The sequence below is a fragment of the Varroa jacobsoni genome, unplaced genomic scaffold (assembly GCF_002532875.2).
Source record: "Varroa jacobsoni isolate VJ856 unplaced genomic scaffold, vjacob_1.0 scaffold_627, whole genome shotgun sequence".
Classification (NCBI taxonomy): domain Eukaryota; kingdom Metazoa; phylum Arthropoda; class Arachnida; order Mesostigmata; family Varroidae; genus Varroa; species Varroa jacobsoni.
Genome location: NW_019213529.1, coordinates 87,996 through 113,235, shown reverse-complemented (window position 1 = coordinate 113,235; position 25,240 = coordinate 87,996). Strand labels below are relative to the sequence as shown.

General features: G+C 41.1%; 2 protein-coding genes across 16 annotated transcripts in view; one reads left to right on the top strand and one right to left on the bottom strand.

Annotated features, from left to right (window-relative positions):
• The window catches only part of LOC111262104 (protein tweety), a 133,556-nt gene that overhangs the window by 72,992 nt on the left and 35,324 nt on the right, over positions 1-25,240 (bottom strand). The gene's annotated exons all lie outside the window — the stretch shown is intronic.
• Positions 1-25,240, top strand: part of LOC111262106 (solute carrier family 2, facilitated glucose transporter member 1) — a 50,571-nt gene that overhangs the window by 4,312 nt on the left and 21,019 nt on the right. For 3 of the 5 annotated variants that reach the window (XM_022836111.2, XM_022836107.2, XM_022836106.2), the window contains one exon: positions 48-104. The exons of 1 other annotated variant lie outside the window; for it this stretch is intronic. In XM_022836111.2, coding sequence (XP_022691846.1) covers positions 48-104 — 57 coding nt within the window. Of the gene's footprint in view, positions 1-47; positions 105-12,009; positions 12,944-25,240 lie in introns of those variants that run through there. One more of the 5 variants, XM_022836114.2, reaches the window with a different exon arrangement.

Genomic DNA, 25,240 nt, shown 5'->3' with positions numbered 1-25,240 from the left:
AGACACATAATAATGACAAGTTAGTAAAAATGTTTCTTCATTCACAGGAGCCACTGACCGGCCGAAGAGTGTTTCTCGAGCCGAAAAGCAGAGAATATCACCAGGTAATGAATGGTATGCAATGAGTGCCTACTAAGTGTGATCGCTGTTCATAGTACAAACATTAAACACAACTAATCTCGCTTGTGCCTGCGTGTTCGCGTGTTTGTGTATGTGTCAATCGAAAACAGTCGCGGGACTTTATCGCATTCATTGGTATGCCGATGCTAACGATACAGAAAAACTTACAGGTATCTATATGTGTATAAAGGTGACGAATAGAAAGTGGAAAGAGAGGAGGATTTAAAGATATTTAGAGAGAAGGGGATGCATAGAGATCACAATATTTTGTCTGTCGGATCATATTCCGAGAAATAAAAATGCTGTTTTCATTAAGTTTTTTTTAAATTTCTGTCCCATGGGTGATAAGGCTAATCGTTTTGTTGTAAATAAGTGGGACGGCATTCTTATATTCTATAACAAGCCACGAAATAAATTCAGAGTTGCTTAGGAAACATTAGGAAAGCTCGCGTATTTGACGACAATGTAATCTTAGATAACCACGTGAAGCTCACTGCATACTTGAATGATCGAGGTCGTACGACGCCGGTTTTCGTTACCTATTTTTTCTTACGTTAAACATGATTCGCTGGATACGTTTTTCAGCTATTGCAGCAACTGATAGACAGACAGACAGAGAGACGAGCCACTCGCGAACGTAACATAGCCAAAGGCTGTTTAAATTTCTAAATTGACCGAGTTGTCACTTGACAACAATAGCACCACAGGTGTCGCTACTTGTTTTCCGAACTAAAGCGCCATTCGTTAGCCACTCTACGCGCGCTTTTATCTTGTTGTTTGCCTCCATCATTTTGACCTGTGCTTTTCTAACTGCATCCGTTCACCTGTTCTATCTTTCGTTGACAACTCGATAAACGAATGGACGAACGTTGGTTAAACTGAGACCGAACAGAGCAACAATTTGAGAATAAGCGACATAGTGAATAACCGTTATACCTGCAACCTGCACCGTGCAGCTTTCTGCCTACAAACATACAGACACTCACAAACATACAAATACACAGAGAGATACACAGTACCAGACATCGTTCAATATTGTCGCCTTCGCCTCTAACTTTTTTGTTCTATTCCAAGGTAGACTTCCATATGACTTGCTATTCCTCCATTATTCGCCACAGAAACAAAAACACATACACAGACATAGGGTCACTGGCTATTTCCATATCGACAGACAACGCACATGGCTTTATATCGCCCGCAGTTTTCTGCGACGCAGCTAATCTTTGTAACGTTTAGGCGAAGAACAAAGACAAGACTGCGACCTATAGATGTGTGACTGGTTCGTAAGCCAGCAATACCGATTGAGCTTACTTGCTTGGTTGATTACCTGCGCAAGTTTCGCATATGACTTGGTGTTAGGGTTTCACAAATAATCACGATAATCGGCCGACATCAGGTACTGCCTTAGGCCACCTAGTCAATCATACGCGTACCTTAAAGGACTAGCCTTTGGGTACTGGTGCTGAGAGGGTAGCTGGCCGTCATCAGTCGCCTCATGGCTTATTATCGTATACGGAACGGTGCCATAATGGTTATAATGCGCACACGTGCTCTCTGTAAGAGAAAATGAATTTAATTGCGTTCTATATGGTTGCTTGATATTCTTTTGACTTACCTCAGAAGCCAATGGATAAATCACTACAGAGCGAACGGCTGTGCTGTGCATATATGCATGCTTTAAATAGTGTGGGTCACATTTGATGGCAATGATGACTACTTTGCTAAAAGAAGAAGGTGTAGGCTGAAATGCAGTTGTCACAAGAATTGCAATTCAATATTAGAAAGTACATGGAAGTATATATATATATATATATATATATATAGTATGCACTGTTTTAGGATCCAATGAAATAGAAGATAGAGCAAACTGCGAAATTTTAAAATTGTTCGTATATAGAGAAATTAAGCAACATCTGTGTGAAGATAGTTTTTTTTTTTTAACGAAATCAGCCATTATCGCAGAAACAATAAATCTGTTTGGGGGGTTACGCGTAACGAAAGCTTTACCTAAAGCAACAACTTTTATTTGGGTTCATTGAATATTCTAGCTCCCGGAAATGGTGTCTGAGATGCTCCAGCCTCGGTCTAATGCCATAACAACATCTAATAGAAGCATACTGTGCACACTGAAGAAGACAATGTCTTTTGACCCATAACGAATCGAAGTATTTCTGTCGATAGCCTTCTATAAGCTAAGAGACAGCAACCCCGATGGACGCCATTGGCATTGGGAGGTTGAGCTACCTATTAAAGAAGCTTTGTTGAAGACTTTTTAATATCTCAACGCCAGCGGGCTTGTTCGTTCGCTTTGCGCGCGCGAACAGACCAAACTAATATTAGGCTCATCGAGCGTTCCGGCCTGCAACAGCTTGTTGTAAAATTTGGTCCTGGAGATGTAGCATGGTTACACTATGGGCAGTGGAATAACAAAGACGTATGTGTATTGAACAAGAAAAAGTTGAATAAAGTTATCGATTAGAAAGAACCTTAAAATAGCAAAATGTGCTCATTCACAAGTTTTTAGAAACGAGGCCCAGTGAGGTGAGCTGATTCCCCTGAGAGGTATACATTTTTGGCATTATGCGGAACTACGACCATACGACAATCGAGGCACGCGTTTATAACTATCCACAGAATAAAAACTAAATACATTTTAAGAAATATGTCTCTCCGTTTTCCTAGCGTTGTCAATCTTTGTATATCTTCCTTGAATAAAATAATAGTAATGACGTGATTTCGTCAAAGTTTGGTGTGCTTTTGTCCTGCAGGACTCCAACATACACGTTTGGCTTCAAGCCCTTAAAGTTTTACTGTACTGTTAGGTAATCTAGCGACATAAGAATAACTATCTCTAAGGAAAAATGCTAAAATAGGACTTTTAGAGAAGGGTTCACAAAGATAGATTTGCTGTGTGCTTGTGTTTTTCCGATATGAGATGAACTAAAGGATCGGAGCGATGCAGGACAGCTTGCGCTAACTAGCTGGCTTTAACTGAGTTTTTAATTTACTAATTTTTCATGACAGCGGTCGTGAGCTTGAATCAAGACGTGCTCTGTGAATAGGCAGCTCGCATTTTGCATACGCAGAACGTACGTGCATATATTTAATCGAGAGTTGTCTGTCTATTTTTAGCATACCAACTACATAGGCTGAGCGTATACGGTATAATAAAAATGGCCCATGCATACAAAATGGTTTATATCGAAGATTCGAATCACCTGACTGTTGCGAGAGATGATGTCGAACATCTTATTGGATCATTTTAAAATTCATCTCTTGGTAAATAGCGCGCATAGTCGTCAATAGTGAAGCCTGCGTAAACTAATTGTGTGACAAAATCCAGGCACACAAACGGGCAAGACGTTATAGTGAAGAGGATGCATAATAGGATCCCAACGAGCGGCCGCCTAAACATCGCCGCCGTTACCAAAGACCAAAATCAAACGTCGTTCGCCATATTTTTTTTCATGGGCTCGTTCGAAATGGAAATTCATACTGGGTCCATAGGCCATATTCACTGCGACATCCAGCGTTTCACGACGATAGGACGTAGAAATGATGGCCTCGCCGCGTAGACTCATCCGAACGAGCCACGCCTGCCCACGAACTATAGAGCATGGAGTGTAGCAGTTGGCTATCAGCCACGAAAGATTACCCGCCTGCTGCTGTGGCCACTTGTTGACACAAGCACCGACAACAAAAATAAGGCTTGGAGAGAAGCAATGTCAAAAAACTCGAAACTCTTTTTCAAGTATAAAAAAAACATAAAAAGAAATTAACAGTGGAAACGCAAAGTGTGTACCTAGGTAACTTAGTACTCAGAATGGTACTTTACGCGATGACGACAAACAACTGACAAGAGGGCAAATAAAAAGAAAATCTTACTATATAATCCTTTGAAATAGGACTAGCCAAAGCGTTTGCTGAAGAACGTCGACCGATGGCCAGTTAATGATCTGGTTGAAATGTTTGTATTCGACCCCTGTTGAGCCCCATATGATCTTATGATAGTAGTCTGTAGGCATACTCGCCTGTTGTTTTATGTTGTATATGCCTTTTCTGCTGTTATTAATATTTCGATTGCGCAGCTTTTTTTTTATTGGGAGAAAATAATGTATATGGATAATCAAATGGGCATCTCTGAATATTCGAATAACGGATGGTAATCCGAGGGACAAAGACGACCTTGATAAATTCAAGACGTGGTAGTGACGATGCTAAGTCAATTTCAGGGTATATATTTACACAGAGGCAGCTTGAAAACATATACCCCACGTACTTTCGGGGGTGAAGCCAACTGGAATCGAGATCGAAAGAACGAACTTGTACGGTGGCTGAATGTGGACAGCACTCAGACACGAAGTGCAGATCATGAGACAAACAGTTTTATATATTTATATAAACATGGACATTTATATGGATAGAGTTGACTAAGTAAATTTTCTTCAGTCGATTGATCATTAAAGAGAAAAAAGGAAAGTCCGTCCTGTAATTACGTTACCTCACCGTTAAAATATGTGGAGTCTATATACACACATACTTTCTCTCTCTCTCTCTCTCTCTCTCTCTCTACAAGACGGAGAGCACATATATATCTATATATATGTGCTCTCCGTCTTTCGCACTCCTTGCTACTAACTTTTTTTTTTAATTTTAACTTCGCGCTTTGACAGTGGAGCGTTTGGTGATATTGTTATCATTATCATGAACGCGGCCGGCAGTCAGCAGTGTTTGCGAAAACAACGAGAACAGCGCGTCTGTTCAATCGACGACACCACGTGCTGTTTGTTAGCATAAAAACTAAGCCTGCAATGTCGTTGACACTATTTACTCTATCGGGACCAAAATTGGTGAAAAAAATAGACGGCCTGTCATAGGCTACTCCCCTTAACTCGGATTGACACGTCATCGGTACTAGTGATCTTAATAATTGTTATGTAATAGAAAAATGCAAGTCATTATGATCGTTATTACATGGAATAGGCATGGCGAAGGTGCTAGACGCGCTCAGGATAGCGGTAGGTTAATTTGCGTATGGCGTTACATAATAAAATAAAAAAAATACCTCGCTCATATTGAAACCGTTCACCGTTCAACGCTCGATATTTGGCTTGGAGCCAGGCTGATTTGTGTCGTTTTATTTGAGGTGCTTACGCATTTATCGTTGATAGCATTGTGAAGAGCGAAGGCAGCGGGCAATCATCAGTATGAGTGACTAACTAGACCAGCATACGCGTATTAGATGGGTACTCATAGCCTAGATGGATTGTGATCCAAAAATCCGTTTTTAATTTATCGTGAGTGGAGTATCAGCAGAAATTTAGCTAAGATATTTTTCTTTTTTTTTTTACTTTTGCCTTGACTTGTCAGATTTTTGTTAGTTAAGTCTACTGAACTCGCCGAAGTGCGAGCAGAACGAATGTACACCGACAGAAGTCCGTGCGCGCCTTTCGAAGGCTCTTTTCAGATGAATGAGAGGCGGGAAGGAGTCGAAAAGATCTATCAAGTAGGATAAAAGAGATGTATATCCTGACACTGAAGTATGAGACATTGAATTAGTAAATCAACGTGATTTTTGTTCACGATCACTCGTTGTCTTCCGTTGAAGTGAACTTATGGTATGTAGTGAAGCTAAAGATTTTTCCTGTTTTTGCTTTATAAACTGGTGTAAAAAGTGGCTACTTTTAGAATGGCACTTATATTAAAAAATCATGGAGTATTTCGGGATATTATCGATTAGGATACTTCAAGGAACTCCTGTTGTCTGACTAAGATCGAAAGCGCACCTTACGAAAGGCCTTTATTTTAATTAGCTTTGACAACTGCAGAGCTTTGACGTTTGTAAGGATTAATATTCAAGTAATATACCTATGGTGACTCAGTAATGCATGCCTAATACTATAATATATATGTATCTCTGTTCGTGGCACGAATCAGGTACAAGATAAACTAATAGTTACTAGCTAATGCTAGCACTCGACAAATCTCTTGTTGGACAACCGGTCATCGAACGCGCGTCGTCCTCCAAACCAGACAAACGGAACGACTTCCAGATGAAAGAAGCCGCTAAAAGACGCTTGTGTCTGTTCTCTGAAAGGTGACTGGACCGTAGCGTCGCAACGGAGATGTGAAAAAGAGGGCACGATATCATGGAACCATTGCCCCAATACAAGACGTCGTACTGAAATCATACCGCGTGGAAATGTACAGCTGTATGCATCTATGGACAGCCACTGACGACGTCCGCTCCAACCCGAAACTCAAATAACTCTAAACAGATCAACCCAGTTTGAGTGGGTCGCCATTAGTCAATATTTAACGAACTAACTTGTTAGCCATTAGGTTTGTCGCCGTTCCTCAAATCTCGCCCGTACCAACGAGCAATAGATAGTTGTACTAACTGTAGCTATAGCACCGGCAGCAATCATCGAACCAATAACGTTAACACAGTATCAACAACCATTGCAACAGGGAGCGTTCGAGAGCAACAACATTGAACAATTCGGATAGTGGAAAGTCCCAGCGGGAAAAGTCACGTTTGTCTCATCTCGTTTCTCAAGCTACAAGTAGGGTCACCAAATGATTTATTGCTGAACGTAGCATCGCCGTTCACTGTCTTTCGTCGCGTTTTACATTCGGCGCTGCACTGTGACCGGGCGTACTTGACCCTTAGCGCCATGAAAAAGTCGCTATATCGAACAGCGGCTCGACGGCCCAGTTGCGTAAACGCACAACAGTTCGGTGGTACACATCTAGAGAACATGCTTTTACCTGTCTCACTGTATTGAGCCTTCGAGGAGTATAGAACGAGATATGTCTTCAATAAGGTTTTACTGTGGTTGTGGAAGAGGCAACGCTTGTAGAGACGGTCCAAAGAGGCAGATCATTGTAGTGGCTTCTCGTCTTGATAATCAGACCCTGGACTGAAAAAAAAATAGATGTCCGATTGAAGTGGAAGATTGTCCATGGCGGACGTGACACAGACCTTCGCTCAAGAAGGGGAAAACATTGAGGGGTATAGTGGACTGTTGAGGGGGTTATTCTGTTTTTGTGGTTACTAACCCTAGCGGTTGATTTAAAAACAAAGGAAAAAAATAATGTAGGTATCGCCTATAACGTGTATTGCATAATGTTCAAAAAACATAATATGAGATGTAACGATCTAAGCTTGGATATCAATCCAGGAAATTTCTTCTAAGCTTCAGCTAAGCTTCTTAAAGCGAAACTTATGAAAACATATGGGATATTACCAACCTTTTAGTAAGCTGTTTTTGAAAAAGACGGAAAACTTCAACCCGAGACGCGAGGTTCAAGATATCTGTTATACATAAATATATATATATATATATATCATAAAGGTATCCTTTCGGTGCAGTATTTTTGAGACTTTACAATAGGCAACAGACATGCGCGAAGTACTACAATGTGCTTCTTAAAACATATTTAATACAAGCGTTATAATTTTGGTCTGTACGTAATCCGACCGACATTAATCAGCTCTACGGATAGTACCAAAGCAATCAGGTTTTTCGGTGTTCGTGCTAAGAACACTCCACGCAAAAAATACGTTGTGGCTTTGTCTTTTTAGGTAGACCAGTAAATAGGTCCTTTGTCCTACTACTAATATTACTTCGCACTTAACTACATTGGCTAAGCTAACGGCAAAGACACCATCCATTCTCTACTTTAGACTGCGGACATATCTGACGATTAACAGTGCTTCCTACGCGTTCCATCGTTTTTGTCAAACCAACCTCACGCCATAGCATTCCATAAAACGTACTTTGACGTACCACATCTGCTAGTGCTGAAAATGTTCATGAGGGACTTCCATTTGACCCGCGAAACTCCCAGTTACTATGTCTAGTTGAAAAGTTTGTTCGAGATAAATCAGTTCCGGGTAACGATCCAGATTGTTTCAACTCAACTCAGCTGCTTATTAACTTGATCCTTCTTCCCTCTTTGCACAGCTATAGGTCCCGTCGTTTTAACACTCGCTGGCACTATACGTAACATGAAGCAGCAAACGGCAAACCCGCGACGCTTTCTCACCTTTCCGCTATCCGCAACATATTCGTATGAGGATTTTACTGCAACGAAATAGACTTTGCCTTTATTTTTATTATAACCGATATATCCTTTACGTCTGTTTCTACGCGCATTTCACCTAAGCTGTGTCTACCTGCAGAATAGTGAATTTTGTTTCAAAAAAAGATTTTTTTAAATTTATACCCCATTTGAAACGCTACCCTATTTTGTATTGCGCGTATAAACCGTATGAAATGTTCGCACGGCGATCTCGTGCACCCGGTCGCCTAAAGGTGCCTCTCACACAGGACTAATTTCATCCCTTTTCTAGCATACATATATAGGAAAAAAAATTACATGCAAGACGGCAACTCGCGTACACACCCACCTAAAAGATCACTTCCTGAAGAAGCCACTCCCTAAGGTGCCTCGATTTATCGGTTACTATGCAATCATACAGCCTTCAATCTGCCACTGGTGAAGTCGGGAGTATAAATGCTCTAACTGAGCAGAACACTGCCGTTGTTTTACTCCGGAAACATTGCAATCTACGCACGCAAGATCTGTGGAGTCTTTCTAGTTTTCAATTTTACTAATCCGACTCCTAAACGGCGCTATGTGGCAGTGTTCATAGAAAAAATTAGCGAAAATTTTCCTATGTACTACTACGGCAGATTGAAAATGGCAGCTGAAAGAAAGACAACCATTTTTGGTGGAATACAAGGTAGTTCTTTGTTTGAAAGATTTCAGACAGAGTTTTATTTAATGCCATGAACATAGTATGCGTTGTACGTGAGCCGTTGTAACAGTGTAGTCGATCGAACTGTTTTTACTGTAGCTCAGTATAACGGGCTAGAAAAATCGGCTACACTAATTCATCGTGCAAATAAAAAAAATGTAATTTTTTCTTCAATTTCAAGCCAGACGTTAGTCTGGCGCTATTGAAAATTTCGTTAGTTAGAAAGCTAGACGATGGCGTCCAAAATAATTCAGCTGATATATATGAATTGAATCGTGGGACGTACTGTCTTCTAACACAAACGTCAGAGGTAATGAGAGCTACTGAACCGTTACATGGGCGAAATTAGAGCTTTTGTAGCCCTGTACATTTTAGAAATGAGTGTTCGACCCGAATTGCTTGCTTAGAGTGCTACTTTTAGCTGATTTTTTCTAAGGTGACACAGTTTTCTCTTGGGATTGTATGGGCATAAAATAGGCGGATCGGATGGGCATTTTTATTCCGAAGAATGGGGGAGGGGGCGGGGGGTATACATATCCACTGATATAAAGAAAATCAAGTTAATGTAAACGAACGATTATTCTTATCTAAATCAATCTTATGGAACTGACTTCAGTGAAGTATGTGCTTACCACTCATGACTAAACATGCTAGTCAAACGTTCGACGTCGTGTATTTTTGACAAAAATGGTATATTCTTGATCAGGTAATGCCCCGACATCCAAACGCCGTCATTAGGGATAAAATTATAGCAAACCACTTCTCCCTGAATTCACGACTATAGGTAGATCTGTAAAACACTTTTTGGCGCCACTCTCGTATCGGTAATCGGATGTGCTGCCAAAAAGTAATGCCAAAGTGATACAAAAATTCAACGCATTAGCTAATACACGCCAAGGTACGTCTGTCCTGATATATAAATTGAAAAGTCCGTACGTCCGAAAGTATCACAGCAATTAAGCCATATCATTGCTCTTCGTTAAAGTACTGAGAGGCATTGTTTTATTGTTATTGTTTTGATCGCTAAAGAAACAAACAATATACTGCTTTCATTGGTTTCACCCTTCCTTGGTAAATTATGACAGTTAGCACAAATAAGAGGCGTTGAAATATACAGTTCTCAACGCACAAAGCCCGCAAATGTCACGCCACCGCTTCATCTATACATTGAGCATTAATGGTGTCTGATACGCTTCGAACTTCGTTAGTATTTTGTGTGGGCTGGCACTCGTATGGTTTAGGTGATGCAAAATTTCTCTGTGAACTTCAGTTAGTTTTCTGCAGCGTCAGCCCTTCCGCCCTTCAGTCCGCCAGCTTCAGTCTTCATCAACCTTCGAATTTGTTTGTTTGTCTGGGTTTAGTTACACCGTTAGATGAACACGAACAACAAAAACGTCAGGCAAAGCGTCATCACCAGGAAGACGCTGCCAACGTGCTTTCAACGAGACCAAAACAAACTAAAGAACGGGCATTATGTTTCTGTTGCTGTTAGTGTTGAGCAAACGAACGACCAATTAGCTGATTCATCGACCGACCGGTCGACCGACCTATCATTTGCTCGCTTTTTCGCCAATCCCCATCATCATCTTGATCATCTGACGACGGCGTCAAGTGTCGCTGCCTTCATCGGTGCCTTTTGTAATGATACCATTAAATAACTAAGCGGGCCGGCGTCGTTTTGCCGCACATAGTCAGTGGAGAGCGACAAGAGTTCCTAAAAATTGTTACGGTTAAGCCCGCGCTGTTCGCAGGTGCCGGCGGGCTGCACGCGACACCATAAATTACTTCAATGTTAACCGTAACAAACGTAAAAATTGCATTTTCGGGATGGCACACTAATAACATGTTTGCCTAGTAAACATGGAACACGTGATGACATAGACACGCGGTCCGTGTTGTGCTGGTAAAAGTCAGCCATCCGAAGCATGCTCATCTAAGGCATAACCGAAATATTTACATAGCAGTACAGTCAACAATTCGGCTTCAAACCCGCTAACCCGTACTAATATTAGGGCAGATATAGGTTAAACATCTATCAGTTGCTCTTGGTCCAATAGTAAACAAGTGTCATTGCGTACCAGCAGCGTACAGGTAAGTCGGGGGTGGCTGAGTCAAATCGGCGCTGGGATTTTGATACATAGCCAACGTATTCGCTGGGTGCGTGGCCTACAACAGCAACAACAAACGTAGGATTACCGACAGTTGGTGGCTAGTATCAGATCAAAAATAGCCACGATGAACTGCGCCGCTAGAGCTTCTTCATGTATTAAGCTTCTGCCTTACTGGTGCTATACTACAATCCAGCAGTATATCTGCAGAGCATAGGGCCTCCGTCGTTGCGGACCGCTGTTGCTATCGCTGTTCAATGGCGCGTGCGCGGTCGCACGGATCTGGATAGGTCAGCTTGAATCAAACTCAAGTGAACTCGATACCTTCTCGACAAATCAGTCTAACCAATGCCATTTCTTTCGCATCGTACCGGTTGGGCTAACACCGGCAAACCCACAAACGGGCGGGTTACCGGTACGAATGCGCGAACGATATAAGTGATTGCTGTGGATTATCGTTATCCCCGATGACGGTCGCGATCCGTCGCTGCCTCCCTACGTACTCATTGAACTTGAACTTGGACGCCGGCCGCGAACGTATTAAGGTGCCCGCAATGGAGACCTTCGAAGCAAACTAATGGGCGGACGCAATTGCCTCCGAGTGCACTATGGCCTGCAGAAGCTGTCGAATTGTTATTGCAGTTGCGTCCGTCGTCATCGTCGTATAGAAGTTGCGATTCATTTAGCTGTTTCTCAGCCCACCTCGACCCATAGACCCACAAAGTGCTTCCTAGGCCCCGTTTGGTTTCACTGGCTCTGCAACTGGTGGACATCCGATGGCCGTTTTAGTAGGCAACCGCAGCAAGATACAGGGCGGCTGATTGTCTGTTACCTTCGCTACGGCAACTGCCATAACAGACTCTCTCCGACTCCCTCTCAATGAGGAGTCGCCTCGACTTTCTCACGCTGTAATAGTCATTGCCCACTCGTTCCTCCGCTTGCATTGTTTGCCTATGACCAGCCATAAGAAACAGTTATATTGTACGTGTATATATGTGTACGTCACAGATACGTCGTTGTCATTAACAACATCGGCTTCAGTGGCAGTGACCGCCGCAGCGGCGGACTCTGCAGCCTCCAGAGCCGTTAGCGAGCGCTTGCATTATCATCACCATCATCATTGACAGTAGCACCGATTGTCCACCGCAGTCCACTCTAGCGAGGACTCATGATTCAGTCGCGCCTCAGCGTTCGGTGACCGCGCGCAGCACCTTCAAGACAAGATCTATCTCTCTGCCGAGAAGACCCATGGAGCAGCTTGTCCATAGAGTCACGTTGACCGACATTGAATGGCTAACGTTGACGCTGACTAACTTATTAAACTAGTTAATGTCAGAAAAGGACACACAGCTCGCGTAATTAAGATATCATGCGGCCATTATCGGTGTGTCTGAACGCTCAGCTGCGGTTTTAAGCACTAACTCTTGAAGTCGTTTGTCCGTAGTTGCTCAATTGGCGAATAAAGCGTCTGTGAAGGCATATACGGTATCGACCTTGATGGACCTTGTTAAATCTTGCTATATGCGCAAAATTATCGGCTTCTAAAAAAAAAAAAGAGGGAATTTGAAGGAGCGCACTTGTTACCGGATCTTTGATTGTCGCCGGATCACAGACGGACGGATCGAGAACGGGAACCTCTGGCCGAACCCAGATTAAGGTAGACTCGAATAATCTTCAAGAAGATTGTGTTACAAATTTACCAACAGAGTGTTACTGCTTGCAACAAATTTTGTGCTTACCTTTCGTTCGCGATGATGATCTCGAGCCATATATGAAGACCCGTAAGAGCTAAATGTCTGAAAAAAAAAACTAGTGTTAAGGTCGGGTTGTAGGCAACGACAGGCAGAACACAAAGTTTAAACGATAGCAAAAACCAACGGTGATTGTGCCAGCTGATCACTGCAACGGTATCAAGATGAGCGTGAAAAAAGGAGAGCCTGAATCCAAGGTAAACTTACAATCTTAATAATCACAATAATAGCAGTAATGAATTGCGGACAAGAGAGAAGCAATGGAACGTACAGGTGACTGTCAAAGTTTCTAACCTACCTTGTCGTTCGTCGAAATATGTTACTGAATCTTATGGAGGCTTCGGTGAGATTGAGTGAACTGCAGAAGTTCCTAGCAGTAAGTCGCAAGATCGAGCGCCTAAAATTTTGAACTTCTGAGGTTTTCGGTCGTCAAGGCCACGTAAGATATGGTCGGCACATTGCCTGTCATTCCAGTAGCTATTTGCGAAGGCACAATGTCGCTCAGTCTCCAGACTAAGCATATTCAGAGCCGTAAATTATAAAAACGAATTTGGTTAAGTGCCAAAGCACTTACACACTAGGTCTATTTGTTTTCGTTTAAGTATGTCCTTAATATATAGTTTTATCGTACCATTACGATAAATAGCACTCGTGCTTGATCAAGCTATGGCGTAACCATATATCGACCGTAAAATCTTCGTCCATTCAGCTCATGCATGTTTTGCAAGTATTCACAGTATAGTTACGAAACTCCTTGAGGAGCAAGAGAACGAAGAGCGACGAGTTTGAGTGCCATGGGCCATGGCCTGTGTCAATGTTTCCTGATCAGGCATAGTTAACTTTGCAGAATGCATGCATGCTTTTGGGGTACAGGTGCTTTTCCACCTGTTTACGTATTTGTTTGACAACATTTAGGATGGGACTCAAGTCCTCGCCAGCGATCTTCACGACATCGTTCTTTTTATGTACGAGAACCGCGACCATTAAGTCTGTTTGGCAATTAAATGATTTTTCACTTGTTTACTTCTGTCAGCCTACTGGGATAGCCATAGGCCGATTTTACCTTAGACATCAACCGATTATATCGAGTTCTGTACATTGGGCGAGACATGCGCATTTCTGAATAAACAACGCTATCTCTCACTCTTACAACATAGCCATATTGATTTGTACATACTGTCTGTAGCTGAGATTCAATGCACCGAGAACAGGCATCTGTTTTAGGTACAACAGTATATATAATTTTTGCGTGTGGCGTGTTTCCGCACCCCAATTCGTAAAGCAGTATCATCACATGATTTACGTAATTGGCTACCTTGCCCACAACCGCGAACGAGCATATTTCGCAATTTTAATATAAAATTAATAAAAAAAAATGTAATATAAAATAAAATACTTTTTATTTTGTAATTTATTTTCAAAAAATACGATATAATTTCTGCGATTGCTTATTAATTCAACTATTTGTCTTTAAAATGTTTAATAATACGAATGTATTTATTTTAGTCTTTGTGTCAACGTATAATATTTGAAAACCAAAAAATTGCTGAGGAAATTTATCTTATATAATTTGAATTATCAAAATGCATATTCTGGATAAAATTTTAACACAAGTATATGCCTAATTATAAAGTAAAAAGCAGTTTTATCAACTACATCTTTATAAACGCAATAATGAAAAATAGGTTTTACTATTTGGTATATTTTCTATTTCTGTATACTAGAAAAGAAAAATCTAAGATTGATTTAACTTCGTTATGAACACTACAGAATAGTAAATGTATCAAAAATAAATTTAATAATTGGTTTATTTATTTTTCAATTTTTAACTCAACTATTTGCAAAAAAAAACATTTTCTCTATTTATTATTTTATTTTAACAGGAACTCACTCCTGGCCTTCACACACAGGGTGTGGGCAGATTGAACGGGCACTGATGATTACGTTGTTCCCTTGACGGCCGCTAGCTGCTTAAGATGATGAATGGTGACAATTGTGAATGGAACAGGCAGATAAGCCCAACGATAGAAATCCCACAGTGGCTCTTGAGCCCCCTAGAATCCTATTTGAAGCAAGCAATTGTTGACGGTGGAATCACTGTCGAATCCATTTGCGTTTGCCACTAGCCAATCAGAAACATACAGAATGACGGAAAACTGATTCGTTTAATTGAGTTTTTGTTGTCGTCGTCGTCGACTAAACAGGGGCAACGACGACAGCGCGCAGGGCAAAAAAAAAATAAACCATTTCATTTAACCTAATCTCTCTTAATTTATTTGCCGCGTGTGGCATGTAGTGCGCTTCCGCACTCCAGCCCGCGCCGTTGAATCAATTAAGGTGACAAGACAGAATTGTATTAATATGATATTTTATTGGATGGAAATGATTGTCAGATTATACTCGAACATTACCCGTAAACAAGTAAGATTTAAAAATTACATGTAGTATAGGTTTCGTAGATGTATTCAGTCTGCTTTGCCTTAATGCGGTTAAACAAGGTTTCCTTACAACGAGTAATCTAGCTCCACTTCAAATAAAGTTCAAGAACTTTACCTTTGTCTTATACCAAGAGCAAATAGTAAAAGTAATTTGTGCTCCTCTGGCGGAAGTACTAGCCGATCTAAACCATTTTACGTTCATTTTGCTATAGTTCACTTTAGACGTTTTTGGTTTATCCGCACGTTTATAAAGCTTTACTTCGGCCTAAACGATCTATCGTTCGTAGAGGTCGTGTTAAGAACTTGCAAAACATATTGAATTTCGGTCTTCGTACTCGGGACTGAAGGGTACATAGATTATTTACCATTCTTTTTACAGATTATTCTTTTGTACGAGAGTGCAATTTATCCAGCATGTATACAACCGCGTTTGAAGAATCCGTATAGTATGCAGATCCCCTATCATCAGGATGTCTTAGGGGCACGTGACTTTCAAATTAAACTACACTCTACGAAGTTAGAATAGATTGGCTCCGAGCAGGTACGCAACAATTAATTACGTTTGTCCCTGCGCGCTAATATCACGAGTCCGCGGTGCCTGAGCTCTTACTGTTGCTGTTGACATATACCATGTTAGCGTCCTACTTCCGTCACTTCGATGCGGAGTACGAGTACGGGGCCTTATGTGTCCTACGATCCTAAACAAAACAGGTGTCCTTTGCCAACGTGTTCCTGCTGTACGTCTTCCCTAAATCTACGTCCTATCGCTTCAAGTCCAAATTTCAGGAATGTATAGAAGTGGTTCAGATACGGCCAGTGGCTAAAAACAATTGGAATTATTTTAGCGATTAACTTAGTAGATCATGAGCAACGACTCCCGAGGACAGATGACCAGAAAAAAGGTTTCCCTTTCGAGATTAATGTTTTCGAAGCGAATCTTTAGGTCAAGCTATACTCATTTGCACAATACATTAATTGCTAGAGCAGGTGTTAGGGACTAGGAGCGTATAATCCCACCCCTTCGGTACTTTAAGCTTTTTCACTTGCCACGAAGCCAGGAGATAATATCCTTAAAATTCAAAACAGATCCACCCAGTTTTTCTCTGGTTTACTGATGTCCCATTTTAAAGTTGTTTTCTATTAAGCAAATTCTGTCTGGGGGTACCAGTACATTTCTTTAGCTGCCAGCGTAAATATTTAGTCTTTATAGCCGGTCAAATAATACCTACATTGAAGACCAATCGCATTGGGCAATATTTTCAAATACTTCTGGCTTCTGAAAGTGGCATTATTCTGTTTTATCATTTATTGCTAGTAAACTCTTTACTAATAGACAGCCATTTTCAAACAATTACAAACGAAGTAATATAACTGCAAGCATCAGTATTTTGTGGCACCACCTTTTCAATAGAGATAATTGCTTCGTTTTTTGCGGCTTGCTTCTGATACGGTGTTTCACTACTTCAGCTACGGATATATGGCGTTGGCATAGATTTTTTCTCACGGATATTTCGCACATTTGTAATTTCTTGTCCTTCTCGAACCCTTGATTTCATCGGTTTTCCAGATTTTCTCTACAGAGTTCGAGTCTACCGAATTAGCAGGCTACGGCAGCGCCTGCACATCATTAACAATGAGTACCCTAGAGATCTTCCGAGCTCTGTGACTAGACTCTGCATTGTAAGCGGAAATTTACAGGAAATGTACCTAAGGCAGCATCAAGCTCAACATATTTCTGCTACCTTACTATATCCTATAAGAACCGTGTTATCCCAGTGTCTTTGCCGGAAATAGCAGACCATATTATAGCTTTTGATGGATGTTTGATTTTCAGTACGACGCAATTTTCAGAAAATTATTCACCAACACGCTTGAGGGCATGATGGGCATTTTTTTTTCCAAGAACATGAAAACAAGATTCGTCCGAGAAACAAATATTCCCTCCATTCTCAGCGACCCAATTTTTTTACTTGGTTTGCCCGATGAAGGCTGGTTTCTTTCATTTAGGCGTTCAGCCGATGGTTTTTTATTACAGGCCTATTCCCCATGAATCAAAGCCCTTTGAGCGGCGAGTCCATGGCCCTTTAATCTGCTCTGAGGAAGCGTATACGAAATGGAGTTCGTTACTAATCATTGTATGTCCTTTTCGATTTCTGTTACCAATTTTATGCGATGACAGCTGGAGGGTTTCTCTCAGTTTCCTGAACTGTACAGTCGCTGAAAAGCATCGACTATTTCAGCTTTGTTTTAGCGAAGCAATTTTTTCTTCCTCACTAACATTGGTTTCGTTGCTTATTTCAACACTTTACATATTGAAAGATGGAAATTATAACAAAACACTCAAGCCAGTCAAGTTTACCCAAACCCTATCACCTATCCAACGTCGACAACAGTCGCGCTCAATGGTGAAATAGAACGCGCCGACTGGTCAAAGTAACACACAGTGGCGCGAAGTGTGAGTGTGGAACCCGCGAAAATTGTAATTTCTGTCATCGCTGAAACGCAATATAACTCTAAGTCCATTTAATTGTATGTATTGCAGCTACTTAAATTGGAATGAGTGCAACACCTTACTAATACGTTATAAGTTTATGGGTTGTTCATACACATCATAGCAACGACGAAACAGGTGCACCCTAAGAAACCACTGGGAAACTTAGGTAATTCTTCAGTATTAATAAAATACTATTTAATAAAATCTGCGTAGGTAACTTGTCGATATGGTGTCATCGTCTCGCGCTAAGGGAGCTTCGTGATGAACTTCTGTTAAAATTCCTAGTGAGCCGTCTGCTTTTTGTGTCGTGGCAACAGGCTGAATTATGTTTGGTTAGAAATACAGGCGGCTGAAGTATATTCGCTTAGCGATTACTTAACAAAAGAAAAATGAATCTTAATGCTGATACATACCGAGATGGCACCGAGCTTTTCCCTGGGGATACCACCTTAGCCCTCTGTTAGCTTGTGGTGATATTGCAACGGTGTTTTCCATTGGCAGATTCATATTGTTTTTATATTCGGCCACATCAGACAACAGTATCTGCCGAAACAGCGGGCTAGACTAGTCAAACAAGTGAATTTTTCTATAGACAGTTCGATGCATATGAGTTGTTGAACATAGTAACAACGTTAAGAAGCATAAAATTACCAATCACGACACGCAGATACTGCAAATATTGTATCTCTGTTTCTAGACAACAAACACAACAAGTGATGGCCTGATGTCCCGTGCGCTGCAAACGATACGGTGATCGATACGTGCACCGTGATTAAAATTCAGCTTTTAGCTTGGCCTTAATTTTCCCATTAGTCAACATGCATCGAATAATGATACTCGCTGGTATTTTATTTCCGAGCGCCTGTCAATGTACGATAGCTGTGGAAGGTTGTTTACACATTAAACTTTGCAAATCAATTCTGCAAAAAATTAGTTGTCGCCTTTTTAAAGTCGTTACCAACAAACTTAGTACATAAAGAAACCTATCAAAAGAAGCTCTTTCATCACGAAACTATGCCGACGCCGAGTTTCGACCCTAAGCCACCTGTAATGTTGCTAATCATTGAAGGAAGACACGTCACCACCGTACTTTTACCTATACATAATTTGACAATGTCGTTTATATGAGAGGCGACCCACATCATAACCCATGTTGCCATCACGTACCACTGTCAGCAACTTCGTTGTACTGAAAACTTGATGTTCACATGTGTTTTTTTTTTTGTCTTTTTTGCCTTATCTTAGACCCTTTTTGATCGGTAGAATACGTTGAACTGGCTACGACAGATGAATTTGTACAGTCCTCAACGGGCCTTAACGTATCTGTTCCCAGTATGACGAACTACCCCAGACAAACTAGGCGGGAACTCTTTTTCTTTTCTTTCACCAACCTACTCTGGATAATAATATGTCTTTAGGGGATGAACCGCCTAGAAAATGGCCTCTGACATTTTTTCGGTCTCAGGCATATCGTTACGTCACCGGGCCCCAAACGATGCGGTACCACTAGATTCGTAATGACGCTAAACAATTTTTACAACTTTGAATGAACGTGTAGTTTTTTGTATCCAATATATTATTCTATGTTGGAGCACTTCCAACAATTAACAGATTGTGTCCAAACAATTCCTCTCAAACAGTCCCAGGGTTTTAATTCAATTTACACGAATAGTCACTATTCACGATACAGCCACATTTTCAATGATATATGTATCGTTCATCCAATTTTCGATCATCCCAGCGCTTAGAATTTCTGCTGCTCGAAACACGGAAATAAATGTAATGCCCTATTCGCGTGTGCGGCACACCAGCCGCCATCAATTAGCAGAAGTCGATTCCACCGTTAAACGATGTACGGACCCGCCTAGGAATAGCTTGCCAAGATGGTTGACCACTATACAGCATACGACGAACGGCAATAGTGTGCACATGACCTCTATGAACAGGGTATCCTTATGTCTCGTTCCGTGTATGCCTTTTTCAAAAAAGATGACGAAGTCGACAGCAAAGATTGACAGGCAGCTGCATGTTGCATAACTTGTTATATGACTATAATGTGTCCATTGTGTTTCACAGCAGATTTTTCGGGTGATGGTGACCCTCGCAATGGGTCAGTTGTCTAAACAAGCAACCGGTCGATTGTTATTATCGTGACCCGCCACCCTGGGCGTGTTTCTGGGTAAATCCCAACATAGGTACACAACTGTGCTGGTAAATAGCATTTTGTTGAATGTTGATAGTGTAATGATAAGATACCCGTTCCGATGAGAAAGTAAAGCACAACTTATTTGATGCGTTGGACTTGAATAAAAGCACAGCCGATAATTCTTGTATAGCGACAGTTGTACGGAAACAGGACTGTCATCTTTCCTTTGTATTAGTAATATAATAGTAGTAATAATAGTAGCAGAGCTCTAGACGGATGTTTGGGAAGGACAAAACTGTTTTGTTAGTTGTATTGATAGTCAAGTTCTCCATTCAACTTTGCATTGCTCGCCATTATGATGGACAAAATGTCATTACTAGGCTAATCGCGAAAACGTTTGCACGTTCAAATTTACAAAAAAAATTCTCCTTAGTCCAGCCAGGTTGTATTCCAGCCAGATACAATATTCTCACTCTAGAGCGTGATATGTGACCTGGAAAAACCATCCCTTGTAAAGATACTAGATAGATATATGTAAAAAAAAACAATTATTTCGATTCTGGAAAAAAGCCAAACGTCAATGGTGTCACTCAGACAGGAAGAAAACGAAAGAAATAAAGAGAAGAAAGGATCGTAAGGTCCCACACGGTGCCATCCACATGTGCCAAGGGCAAGCAGATCGACTTGAATTTATCTTAGTTGTTTCTTTCGTTCTAAGTACACTTTCTACGAATCTACCCATTCCATTCCAGACCTAGCTTGATTCAAATATTTTTTCTGCGAAAGGATTCACCCTTCTTTGTTAGGAAACAAGACCATTGCCCATGTTTCCTTTTGCAGTCGATAATCTTGATCACGCGTTTGATTACTGTTGCTGCATTTACTGCTGCCATTTATTTGAGGTCGCCTATATTTGCTAGATAGCTATTTTCGGCCAACATTAGCGGCATCAATACCGACGTTATCGGTGTAAGCACTGATACAAAATTTGTGTATTTTCTAATTAGACGTTCTCTATTTGCTTCGAAAGCTTTTTAAAATTGGCCTAGGCTTTTAAATAATGGTTATTCCGAACTGGGATATTTTCAGCGATTCAATTATAACGACATTAGCTAAAATATAGTGCGCTTAAATATGTACGTATTTGATGCCTTTATAAAAATCCTAATTGCAAATATGTACTTGAAATTTTTTTCATACCCTCTCTCTATTAAACAGCTGTCTCAAATATGCTAGATGTATTATTTTCTGACCTGGTCATTGATTTATTACGTATTAGAAATCTCAACGCACTTCTTTAACATATAGTATATATTAAATAGCCACTTGTGCTGTGGACGTAATCTCATTCCCCTATCCTTGACCCTTGAACTAGGTTCCTCTAACTCTATTTCTTTATTTTTTTCACTATTTATCGTTTAACTATTCTACCCGGCCCTAACAAAGGCCAGCAGGCATAATCTCTAAGGAAATAAGCACAGCACCTATAGTTGCGCAGCTTTGCTTCTACGATTTCCACGAGGGCCAACGCGCCTCAAACCATACCTAGGCCCTGAAGGTTCAACTCTCAATATACATACCGCTGTTAGGAATAAACTGTATTCCTATTCGGTGGTCACTTACTATTTCTGTCTTATTCTTATTGAAAGTTCCCTGCTGTCGTCTTCGCTTCCGTATTTAAGTCCCGAATCCTCTGCGTTGTGCGTTTCTAATCCCGCTTTCCGCGCGATCATTCCTTTATCGTGAACTCCTTCTGCGAAACATTCTTTCTGCCCAGCAGGATTTTTTAGCCCGACCCAGCATGGTGGCGGTTTGCGCAGTAGCTGCATCCACAGCAAGAGAGCAAAGACGCCTTTACGGTAGCCAGCAAGTAGTCTAATAGCTGATGGTAGTGTGCAGAACTAGGGGGAAGCAGGGCCGCCGTAGGTCAAAAGTTTGTAGGTTTTTATTTAGATGAGGGTGCACGTCTGTTGTGACGTTGTGTTGCTCGAGAACCGCCTCATGCTGTTATTGCCTTACAGGCTACGGTGCATTCAGGCATGAAGTTACTCGGCTAAGCGTGAATCCGTTCGCCGCGAAGACTCGCGCAATGACGTCAGTTGCCTCTTCGTTGACGGCAGCTTTCCATTGTGCCAAAGTGGGCAAGGGCAAAGCAAGCGGTCCTTACCACCCTTAACGATCGAACAGCCAACCTGAAAAACTTCCGTGACGATTCAAGTTAACGTTAGCGTCAAGCCACCATAGGCACGCTTTGGCCGAATGTTGTGCCTAAGCCATCGGCCTCCTGGCCAGTTATGGACACTTACCGATGTAGCCCGTTCTAACATCGGGCAGTTATGATGTCTCGGTATGTTCTGGAACTGTTTGCTGGTACGACGAACGATTCTACTACCAATCTACTCGCTCCCTTTCTTTCTCAAACTGTCTCTAGGCAACTGTAGAGTATTTTTACAGAAAATACAAGATTTACCGGAAAGGACTTAAAAAAGAGTTAGTCAAAACAGAGAAGGACAGGCAATATCTATGGTCGTAACAATCTGCCTACACACTCGCCCAACCACCTAACCCATTTTCGATGTAGACGCATCACCCCCAAGCGTCCCCTTCAAGCAGCTATGGAGATTCCATAGCAGGTTTCACTTCGTAACACCCACTCGATCTCAACGACAAAAATGGTCTGCATTTTTGTTTGTTAACTTGCCATCACTTATTGCCATATTGTTCGCTTAGACGGACGGTCTACCCAACACTTCTAGCATGTTTCAACTTGTATGACAACAATGCAACAAAATTAAACTTTAATTAGTAGATTTTGATTACAAGATATTAGAGAGTAAGAACTTTCTTTGGACAGCCGATTCGACCTTCGGCAGCTATCAGATGGCAACGGTAGTGAGAATATGAGAGCAGAGGTCCAAGTTGGGGTCAAGCTTCTAAAAATAGCTCACACAGTCGCGTATGTGACAGGAGCGCACGTGACAGGCGAAAGACGAAGCAGCTGGCGGTAGCAGTATTTTTAGAAAGAGAGGACGCGAATTGAGTGCGTGCCCCTTCTCCTTTTATAATTCCTTTCCCTTTGTACCCCGAAAACCCCCAGGTTCTGAAGCCCCTCAAGTCTATTTTCCCTGCACCTGATGGGTCTGGGGCAGAAGCACTAACTAAATCGCAAATGGCACGTCAGTAGTTTTGCTGGCCCGTGGACGAGGTGACGCTGGATAGGGTCATTTTGGGATAAAATAGAATAGTAGTGGTTGTCTTTAGGATTTCAAATCCTAGACATGCTCGTAGAAAACGTGTGCTATTAATTAATTAAACGAAGCTATTAATTAGAAAATGTAGAATTTGTTAACGAGATTTTAGTTACAGTAGTTAATCGTCTCGTTCGTTTCGGTTGTGTTCCCTCATTATCAGCTTTGATAAACAAGGAAGTAGTATAATTAATTCGAATACAGGATAGGTGGGTGCAATACAGTATGACGTATGTACAAATTGGAAAAACAAATTATTGCTTGGTGAAAGTGGGGATTCTCTTTAAGGAAAAATAATTTCAGTTATTTTTCTGTATTTCTTCCTGTCTTACGTGTTCGAATCCTCAGGTTGGACTGTTTAAAGTTGGAGAAAGTAAAGGTTTCCGTAGGTTAACCTGCGGAAGGTCCAATACTGCTTCGAAATGCAGTCACTAATTCACTAAAGTGATTAGTACATGTATGCTGTCCATATTGTGACGACCCTCGAGTCTACATGGCAGAGGCCTGCAGAACAGCATCCTTTGTGCCGACGAATATGTATCGCGATTTAGCTCATGAGTTACAAGAGGAGTTAGGCGCGCGTCAGCGGTACTATTTGATTTACTGCAATTTCTTTTTACCTTGTGCTATCGAGAATAAGGCACTCCAAGACTCAATGTGAAGTATCACCTAGTCTTCAAATCGATAATAAATGTAACGCTTTAGCCGTGGTGAGGTGTAGACAATCGTGATTAAACATGGTGACGCGCGTTCAGTGCCAATCGACTCTAAGTTTTCTGTGGAAAGCTTGAGAACGCTGTTCCTCGACTACGCCAATAATTTTTAACTTGATGTTAGATAAAATTACTACTCAGGTTGACCTATAGAAAAGAAAGCAGACATGTAAATATTAAATATGCTCGTTCAGTTTCCTTCGGGCACATTTTTATTGTGCAATTGTTTTAGGCAATCCGCCGAACGAGCGTTCCTATAACCCAGAACAGATACTTATTTTGCCCCGTTATAATTAGTCTAATTTCGTATTATCATCTCCATCGCATCCTCTAGTATTAACGATTTGCTCGAAATCAACATCCAGTTACTAGTAAGAGTAGTTGCACGTTAATATTGGATAATCTCGAACAGGTACTCACTTGTGAGACCGAAACTTAATGTTTCGAAATAGTGCTGTCGAGTATATAACAGGCGGTTATCAAAAAAAACTACCGTTTGTCTTACCGGCTCATCGCATTATTCTAAGTAATGCCCATTTTAGCAACTTTCCGGTCACGTGAATATGTATACAAACATCGCATTCGCCGATAAGCATGCCTACTGAGTCATCACGTTCACTAGTGTTTGCATTTTATACATAGATTGTTGTACAAAGTTGTCCGTGACTTTGCTCACAGACAAACTAATATGAGGTGCAAAAAACAGACACACACAGATCAGCCTGCTAAATTATAATAAATTTATCTATATGCTGTCTTCTTTAATGGATTTGAATCGAATAAAACAAGTCACTGATTATTTATAAATGTGTTTCATAGCTGAATGCTAGTGTGATCATGAACGCTGTCTGTGCCATCCAGCTAAAAGTGTGGAGTGATTGGCAATTTCCGCTTCGTGTATGCGTGTTCATGGGGAAGAGCTGGCTGTGCAGTCAACGTATTCACCCGGCAACTCGAACTTATCGCAAAAGCGATGGCCGTACAAATAACAAAGTTCTCCAAGGGCAACCTTGTTTTGGATAAGTCGCTGGTCGTACTCCACCCTTGAAGCGTGTCGCGTCAACTGTCGTTTACAACGTTGTACTGATTATAGACGTAAGTCAAAGTCAGAGTGCGATTCTGCCGACGATCAAGGATCGGAAAGCATTCGCAGGTTGCAGTGAGTGCCCTAATTGGAGTATTATATTCTTTCATTACTTAGTTTTGAACAAAACTTACACTGTACATAAAAATATGGCAACAACTTAATTTTAGGCGTTTCTTTGTTTACTTTTAAAATGTTTTTACTGTTGTTTCGTCTTTTTTTTTTTCGAATTTTCCCTCATCTTTTTGAATGGTTTCTTTTTGAAATTGAACTTCGCGGGCTAATGGAAAACTGCATTGTTTCGAAAAATGGCCGGCTAAGTATACGGGAATGCTGGTAGGGGATGATGATTCGAGCCACCGACGAGTCTA